Source organism: Lolium rigidum, chromosome 3, assembly GCF_022539505.1.
Source record: "Lolium rigidum isolate FL_2022 chromosome 3, APGP_CSIRO_Lrig_0.1, whole genome shotgun sequence".
NCBI classification, from domain to species: domain Eukaryota; kingdom Viridiplantae; phylum Streptophyta; class Magnoliopsida; order Poales; family Poaceae; genus Lolium; species Lolium rigidum.
In genome coordinates, this window is record NC_061510.1 from 369,548,593 (window position 1) to 369,557,803 (window position 9,211).

Here is a 9,211-nt window from a genome sequence, read left to right on the forward strand (position 1 = left end):
GCCTGTTCTGCACGCGCACTGGCGAGCGGCGGCTGGGCTTCTGCGTCGGCTTCAATGTCATCGTATCCCGCGCGCGGCTGCCCTTAAGACCACCGACCGCGTTCCTCCTTCCCCCACACCTCCACTCGCACCACCACCGCCGCAGCGCCATGGGGAAGAAAAACGACTTCGAGGCCTCCGGCAGCGGCAACAAGAGGGTGCCGCTCCCCGTCACGCTGGGGAGGATCATGCATGGCAAATGGTTGCCGTGCGAGGCCTGGTCCAGCGTGCAACTGCCTGGCGGCTAGCGGCTCAGCTGCCGCCGGGTGCCCATCCTTCCCGTCCCTGCGAGCGAGCCTGATCGGACCGTGGAGATCCGGCGAAGGAGGCGGTACCTGCCGCCGGACCTCCGCGCCGATCCGGCGTACGCCGTCGACTCCGACACCTGGCGTACGTATCTGGCAACCGAGACGGATAAGAGAAGAAGGGCGGGCTTCATGGGCGACAGGGATTTCCCCTTCGGGGCTGCACCGCCGACTCGTCCACGAAGACAGGAAGCGCCGAGGCGTCGTCAGTAGGCGGCGACGCGCGCGCAGCACAACGACGACGACGACGGCGGCGGCGACGACCACGACGATGACGCCTACGCCGCCTACGACGACGACGGCGACTACATCGAGGCGCTCGCGTACCATAACGAGGAGGTGAAGGACGACAACGATGACTACGTCGCGGCCGTCTTCCACGAATGGCAGCTGGCCGTGGCGGAGGGCCGCGTTTTCGAGTTCCCGGAGAACATGACGGACAACGAGATGGCGAAGCTCGGCGTCCTCGTCTCCGAGAACGACGCGCCTGTGCAGCCGTCGCTGCCCCGGTACGCCACCGGCGTCATGCCGCCGGGCCTGTCGGAGGATGAAGCCCTTCGACTGGCACTACAGGACTCGGCGGCTCCTCCACCGCCGCCACAGCCGCAGCCCTGGGCGTCTCCTCCACCGCCGCCACAGCCGCAGCCCTGGGCGCCTCCTCCACCGCCGCCACAACCATATCCCTGGGCTCCTCCACCGCTGCCACAGCCCGCGGCTCCGGGCGCCTCCACCGCCGCAGCCACGGGCGCCTCCTCCACCTCCAGCACCGCCGGCGCGCCCGGCGTACGCTCCCCCGGATGGCAACTGGCCGTGGGTGATACCAGAGCTCATCGTGCTCGACAGCGACGAGGAGCGGCAGTAGGCGTTAGGGTTTTTTTTCATGTTTTAACTATGTAAATTATGTTTCATGTATTAAAAAAAGTTTCGGCCAAAAAAAATGCGTCGTGGAGCCACCCCCGACGCAAACGGACGCGCGGTCGATTTCGACCATTTTGGCCGACGCAAACGGAAGCTAAAATGCGTACCCCCGCTGGAGATGCCCTTATGTTTAAAAAAACCATCTCTGCGTATAGGTCGTACTGTTCCAAATAGACCATTCTTGGGCCATCAGAAGCTCAAAATGTTTAGCCCGAGAAAGCCCAAGAGAATGTCCATCTCAGCAAAGGAATAAAGGAGAAAGAGAGCAGACCGGAAGGACAGCCGCCGCGCGGAACCTGATTCGAGAAACCCAAGCTTGTTTCACTGCGCGGCGGCGGCGGCGACTCGGGCTCTGGGGATTCGCCGGAGATGGCCGGCGAGGGAAGCAGCGGCGGAGGGAGAAGCACGGACCCGCTGGAGGGCGTGCGCGCCATCGTGCTGAAGCCGTCCGAGTCCCTGGACGAGTCGCGGTTCACGAGGATCGCCGGCGCCGACTTCAACGACGCCGGCCTCGGCCTTGACGGCCTGCTCGGGTCGCTCGCCTCCACTGGGTTCCAGGCTTCCCACCTCGGCGACGCCATCGACGTCGTCAATCAGATGGTACGTGCGCCACCCGCTTTTCCCTTTCTCCCCCTCAGTTGCCAGAAATTTCCTTTTGAGCGTGGGATTAGCCGTGCCCGTAGGTAGTTTGTAAGTGGACATTTAGCTTGCAAGCCTAGGTGAAGCAGATAATTTCATCCTGTTGTTTTTTGACTTGGAAGTATATTTCTGCTGCGTGTGGGTAGTTGGATTAGTTGCGAGATGAAAAGCTGATGAGTGCTCTGTTTCCCCCCAAAACTAATACTGCCTCCGATCCATAATAAGTGTCAGAAGCTTAGTAAAAAATTAGTACTAACTTAGTACAAAATCTCCGATACTCCTGAGTATTTGTAGTAACAACCGGATCGCATAAATGAGTGCTCTTCATTCACCTTAGTATTGATACTTAATTTGAACAAGGCGGTGTGTGGAACTTTTAATCAAAGTATGTGTATAAAATAAGCTGGGAGCAATCTACATGAAGGGATGTCTGTCAGCTGTCATCACCATGCATGCTTCAGAAACTTGTTCTTTTCCTAAAATTCTGCTGATTTTGCTTCACTCATTACATTTTACTAACTCTTCATTCCTTGTGTTTGGTTGCAATGAAGTTAGATTGGAGGTTGTCCCGTGAGAAGCCAACTGAGGATTGTGATGAAGCTGAACTTGACCCGAAATACAGAGAATCTGTCAAGTGCAAGATATTTCTTGGTTTCACTTCAAACCTTGTGTCTTCTGGCATACGTGATGTAATCCGGTTTCTAGTTCAACATCACATGGTAAATACTCCAGCTTTGTAAGAATTTATCTAGTAGAAGTATGCCTAGTCGTATAGAGATTTTTTTAGCAGTTTAGTGCATAGCCATTGGTGACTAATTTCCTAATCCATTATTTTCCCACAAAAATATGTTCTTCAGGTTGATGTCATTGTTGCGACTGCTGGGGGTATAGAGGAAGACCTCATAAAATGCCTCGCACCTACGTACCGAGGTGAATTTTCTTTACCTGGGGCACTGCTGCGGTCAAAAGGACTTAATCGGATAGGAAATCTGTTGGTGCCCAATGATAACTATTGCAAGTTTGAAAACTGGATCATGCCAATCTTCGACAAGATGCTACAAGAACAATCTAGTGAGGTAATCATACCTCCTGATTTAAACAGAGTTGGTAACAACCTGTTTGAATTTTATATTAAAAACTTATTTGAATTTTGGTTCCATGTATCCCTGTCAACCGAAATCCGCAAATAATGTGGATTGTGGCTACGCTTCCTTGCGCGTGTCATGGGTTAATTACATAAGATGCATGAGTACGACTAGATCAATTATATGTTGGGTTTAGTGATATAATCTTGATATGCTTCTCTTACAATCTCTGGAACCTCGTTCAATGGGACCCAGTTATTGTTCTGAAACAGAATTAAGCAGCAAGTCAGGAAGGATTTTTTGTTAAAAGAATGGAACTGATTTCGATTAAAAGTTATTTTAACATTGTTTTTTCACGTGTTAAAATAAAGATACGAAAAAATTGGAATTCTACCTGACTTGAACACTATTGTAGTAAATTGACTCCACGAGTTTCTTTCTTTCAGATGTATTATTTACCATCGCCCTTTGGAGTAATCACTTCGTAATTTTCTAGCAATGAGTACATGGTATGCAATACCGGGAGTGTAATGTGTGTATCATGCTATATAAGTTTCTGCACAAATTTCTGAAATCTAAGTGAGAACGTTCCAACTTGTAATGTGGGAATTCGCTGTAATAGCTTCAGTGTCAACTTATTTTTTTTTTTGTTATCTTCATCAATTTCTTGCTACCTGTAGAATGTCTGGACACCATCAAAGGTGATTGCTCGTCTTGGCAAAGAAATAAATGATGAAAGCTCCTACCTTTATTGGGCATACAAGGTAACGTGTTTTTGGCTAAACCTTTGTTTTCTTACAAGTTATAAAAAATTCTACAGAAGTGTGTAAATGCTGATCATATGTAAGAAGTTTGTAAATAACTTTGTTGGATAATTCTTTAGGAAAATGAATTAATCTACTTGAGAATCTTGTGGGGGTTTAGTCTGTTATGGGCGTCATTTCACCCTTAATATTATTTTCATCATTGAGTTGTATGATTTTACCCAGAAATAGTAGCCATGCTTGAACCATTCTTAATTTTATCTGAAGTGGGTCATAGTTTAACAGATGTAAACATGATTCAGTGACTGCCTGCCAGGCCGTTACCCTTATTGTGTGTGTTCACTTTACTGTTGGGTGAATTTTTTTTTTTACTTTCAAGAGCTTTTGTGCAAAGTCTCAAGTCGCATAGTGCTGACTCAGTTAAATTGACCAGAACAATATTCCTGTATACTGCCCAGCATTGACTGATGGATCACTTGGAGACATGCTGTTTTGTCATGCAGTTCGCAATCCTGGTCTTATTGTAGACATTGTACATGGTAAGTTCCACTGTACTCTTTGTTTTTTACTTTGTTTTCATTTTCAAATGCTTGAACGTTCTGCAGATATAAGGCTCATAAATGGTGAAGCCATTCATGCAAGCCCAAGAAAGACAGGGGTCATCATTCTTGGTGGAGGCCTTCCAAAGCATCATATATGCAATGCAAATATGTTCCGCAATGGTGCAGATTATGCAGTCTACATCAACACAGCTCAAGAGTTCGATGGAAGTGACTCGGGAGCACAGCCAGATGAAGCAGTTTCATGGGGAAAGATCAAGGGTTCAGCAAAACCTGTGAAGGTATACCTACATGCATACCTTCAGAAGTACTCCGTATAAGACATTTTTTGGTTTTGTGTTTTGCATACTGCTAGACTCATGTTAGTAAAGAAATCCTGCACGTGCTGATTTGTCTTGCAGCTGGTTTGTAGAAAAATTGTATTCATGGTCTTGCCTGGCTCTAATTTCTAAGCCATCTTGATTTATCATCAACTTTTGCACTGTATATTATTGCAGCCTCGGGGTTTAATGATACTATGGGTCAAAAACATAATTATGCTATGCAATGATGTCATACATCACATTTGATTATTACTGTACTCTAACATACCAGCTTTTGGAAATGCAGGTCCATTGTGATGCAACTATTGCTTTCCCATTGCTCGTTGCCGCAACATTTGCGCGTAGGTTTCATGGCACAAATCCGACCAACTAAATTTCTGAAGGCAAACTAAGGACCTTGCACTGATTATTTGTATTGATCTCCACCCGATTGCCTGGACTCTTTGAAGCTTACGGGCTTAAAGTGGAAGGTTTTCGTCTGCTACGTACCACTGTTAGCGGCATCTTCCTTTGTTGTACATCTGAGGTTGTAGTACCATTTGCATCTTTCAGTAAGATTATGTATGGAGTGGCAAAATACATTTTGTTCATCTGTATGTTCAGATGGTGTCTGACACAGACAAGATAAGGAAATGGACAATTGTTTTGTGCCTCTATCTGGTGAGGTTCAAACAGCACGGAGAATGTATTTTTCAAGATGATATCTTGTAATTCGCGGAGGCAAATGACCCGCATGTCAATTTTCTTTCAGATAGCACTACGTCCGTTTGTGCTCTGTTCATACCCTCGAAACAGTTCAACACTACATTTACATGGCAGAGTTCGACCATACATAACTGGGTGTTGTATGATGATTTTCTCTGTTTTAAATTTGCAAATGCAGCAGCTATAATTTGAGTTGGAACTGATACGCACTGCAGAATATAGGCAAGGTTTGCATCCGGTGGATATATTAAAAAACTAGGATCTCCAATTGTCATCCCTAGTCGAAATTACATGCCAGAGTTTTCGATCATATATAAGTATATCAGGCTTCAGTAACTACACCTCTCCTCTATGTTCTTATTAAATCTTCTGTGGCATATATGGCTGACTTCTTTTCAGCTTCTAGGCTGGCTTCCAGGTCGTGGACCGCTGAAGCCCAAAAGATGACTCCAGCTTTGGGCCAGCTTATTCCTACCGGGAAGCTTCAATCGTATCTATAGCCAGAAACTGGTCCAGAGCAGTTTCCCGGGCTTCTCCATCGGAGAGCCGAACCGGTATATAGAATAGCCCCCCTCTTGAGTGGAATTTACACGAAACTGCCACTCCCCAAGTTCCCGGATGGCCAACAGAAAAAAAAGAAAAAAAAAACGAAACGGTACACGCCCCCCGCATCGTGAGCTTGGTCAACATGGAGCGATAGGGACATAGGGTTCCGCCCTGCCGCCGCTGGCCACTGCTCCCCCGCCGTCGGCGCCGGCCGCTGCTCTCCCGCAGGCGCCGCCGCTCGCCCGCTCCCCCGCAGGCGCCGCCTCTCGCCATGCCGCCGCTGCTCCCCCGCCGTCGGCGCCGACCGCTGCTCTCCTGCAGGCGCCGTCGCTCGCCCTGCCGCTGCTACCCCATCGTCGGCGCCGGCCGCTGCTCCCCTGCAGGCGCCGGCCGCTGCTCCCCTGCAGGCGCCGCCGCTCGCCCTGCTCCCCCGCCCCGTGGCTGTGGTTTGCGTCTCCTTCCAAGATCTAATTCATGGTTAATTTATGCCCAATCTTATCTGAGTATGAATGGATGATATGCTAATGATTTGATCTTTGTGATTAGTTGTTCCCTGGATATGGTGGATGATGAGATCGATTTACTGATGTTGTTATGTATCTAGGGTTATTACAGATATTTCACAACTCAATACATCAAATAAGCTAAATGTATAGAAGCCCAAAAGAATAGGAGGAACTAGTTTCTAGTAGCTTCTTGCCACCACAGTTTTTCCCCACCATTTTCTAGAAGCTAGCTTATGCAGAAGCAGAAGCCTAAAAGAAGTCACCCTAATTATCCACCACCTTGCATCTTCTTATGTCAACAAGTTCCCGGAGTGCAGAGTCCAGTGTCGTTACTCATCAGAATCTGGGCACCTGCGATCTCTAGACAAATTGTGTGGTCCTTGACGGAGTGATAATGATCCAGAAAATGGGAGCACATATCCGATCTTACATCAAGTTTCTGAGCCCCACACATTCCAGTGAGCCCCAGTGCCCATTATTTGGCCCTGTGAACTCGATCCGCTTCTTACAGAGTGTGCAATAGGTGAATCGGCACGACCAGCAGAAGATATATTTGTCGTCACCCTGGATGCATATGGCCATATGTTAGATGCATAGTGAGGGAAAAAAATTAGTGCTCTATGAACTGTTCACAGTGGAATGGAGTAATGGAACAAAATGTTCATGCCATATGATGCAGATTGAAACGTATGACCTCTTTATTACCTTGAAATTTCTTTGACGGCACTTTGGGCATTTGACGATACTGCCCACCGGGTGCCTTTGAGCCATGCGGTTTTCTTTTTCTAACTTCTCCATTCGTCTCTGCCAATCTGTCTGCTCATTTTCCCTAGGCGCATAGAGACCGCAGCTCCTACAGTAGACGGATTAGCGCTATAGTTATGCAAAAAATGCCTTCTCTTGTTTCAAGAAAGATATATATCATCTAGTTTAAAAAAAGAGATATATCATGAAACAACTAAAAAAATGATCTGCATGAAAGGCACATACCGACAGGAGGCCTTGCCACAGCGGAAGCAGAAGCTCTGATAACAGTTACCACAATGCATTATGTTGCACCCGTCGGTTCTGCTGATTGCTATTCCACAATTTGGACAAAATATAGCATCACCATAAAGCTTTCTTATGCTCAACATTTGCTCCACCATCTCCCTCGCAATCATCCCACGTGACTTCTGCAAACATAAAGTTAGAGATAAAGGGTGGGAGATATTCAGTTACATCATGTCAGTATTCTACAACAGACAGTATGTAACCCCGGAGCATCGAGGTATCAAATGCATGGTGTATCAGTGAAGAATTTACCGGAAAGGTTTTTTTTCAGCGGTAACATCACACTATTAGGAAGATGAGCACAAATTGCACAGTGTGACTACAAATGCAGGTTTGAAACATAATACACTACTAGAGACTTGAGAATCTAAGCCTCCTAACGATGCTAAATACAGAAGAGATTTCAGGTGCATATCTACCTGCGGGTGCTGCAGCTTTTGTTCTAGGGTTAGACACTGTTTCCCCAGATGGCGTGGGTCCTTGCAAGATGAACAGAAGATAAATGAACATTTTGGACACTGCGCATTCTTATCCTCATCTTCCAAGCAACCGATCCCACACCTTGGACAGTAAACAACGTCTGACATCGAGTCCAGAGCTTTCTGAAGAGTAAGCCTATCCCAGCGTTCAAATTCTTCTTCGCTAAGAAGTCTCTTCAACAAATACGGTGGAATGGAAGAGCTACACTTGGTTTCGGGGCATACGTACCAATTTAAATACACAACCTTCCTTCACATGCATTCTGCATAAGGTTTCCATGCACTTCACACAGAACAAGTGTTGACATGGAAGCTCAATGAAGTTTGAACCTAATGGTTTCAAAATTAAAGTTAGTTTACAGGGGAGCAAACATCTATGAAGGTAATTCGGTGCTCTAGGAAGATTCATTAGAAAGTAATAACTGGTCCCCCTATTTGTAATAGTATCTACTATGAAGTATGAATCATGGAAATTTCAGCCAGGTACTAGCTACCACTACGTCACAGTTCAACAAGAGAACAGTATGCAATGGACGCCATAATGCAAGTACTATTCTCTTCCAAGGAGCTAAAACAGTTCATCTTAAAAAAACAGAGAATAATCTTTGCCATAACTGGACAAGGAAAAAAGGCATACCTTTGCTCTGGTTGAGGCATATCATGCACATATGGAGATCCTCAAGAAAAGCTTGATATCGCTTCTTACTACTGTAACTGAGCATTGAAGGGATTACAGATTTCAAAGGGAGACTTCTTGAGATTGCACAATTATCTGCTCTCTGCATTGGAACATCTGGACCTAACGTTATTTTTCCGTCACACCAGAGGTATGCCAAAGAAGAATTATGTACCCACTCAACCCACCGATATATCACTTCCTGCTCGGGCAGCTCTGCCCAAATGGTGTCAAGCATCTCACAAAGTTGAGTAACATTAGGCCCATCCATCCACTTGGCAGTGATCGTAAAATATGGGGGGTCTTTGCTTGGATAGGACCGTGGAAGCAGGCATGTCAATATCAAAGGTGGTAGGTACTCGACATTGTAAATGTAAGAGAATTCATTGCCGTTGTCTTCTGTACCATCATCAGGACAATCTTCACCTTCTAGATTTTCATTAGCTGAAGAGAGCTTAGCGCGCACTTCAGTGCCATCAGGCAAGTCGTAACGTATATAGATCTGAAAAAAAGAACTCATCAAAACAGAAGAACAAATTCAGCAAGATTAAACATCACTGACGACCAGCACAACACGGGAAACCTGAAAATAGCGAAGCCCTCCTTTCTTTTC

At 46.6% G+C, this 9,211-nt stretch overlaps 1 protein-coding gene and 1 pseudogene across 1 annotated transcript; one reads left to right on the forward strand and one right to left on the reverse strand.

Moving 5' to 3' along the window:
• The first annotated feature begins 1,616 nt into the window (after positions 1 to 1,616).
• Positions 1,617 to 5,310, forward strand: LOC124704260 (deoxyhypusine synthase-like). Its single transcript, XM_047236502.1, has 7 exons — positions 1,617 to 1,862; positions 2,453 to 2,620; positions 2,759 to 2,977; positions 3,667 to 3,750; positions 4,184 to 4,289; positions 4,356 to 4,591; positions 4,920 to 5,310. Exons 1-7 carry the CDS (start codon positions 1,632 to 1,634, stop codon positions 5,004 to 5,006), a joined length of 1,131 nt encoding a protein of 376 aa, XP_047092458.1. The 5' UTR covers positions 1,617 to 1,631; the 3' UTR covers positions 5,007 to 5,310.
• Positions 5,311 to 6,792: 1,482 nt separating this feature from the next.
• Positions 6,793 to 9,211, reverse strand: LOC124700512 (annotated as a pseudogene).

Excerpts from the sequence above, each read along its gene's own strand:
- LOC124704260 (XM_047236502.1), top strand. The coding sequence starts at position 1,632 with ATGGCCGGCGAGGGAAGCAGCGGCGGAGGGAGAAGCACGGACCCGCTG. Across the intron at positions 1,863-2,452 it reads TCGACGTCGTCAATCAGATG|TTAGATTGGAGGTTGTCCCG; the intron begins GTACGTGCGCCA and ends GTTGCAATGAAG. Across the intron at positions 2,621-2,758 it reads TTCTAGTTCAACATCACATG|GTTGATGTCATTGTTGCGAC; the intron begins GTAAATACTCCA and ends TATGTTCTTCAG.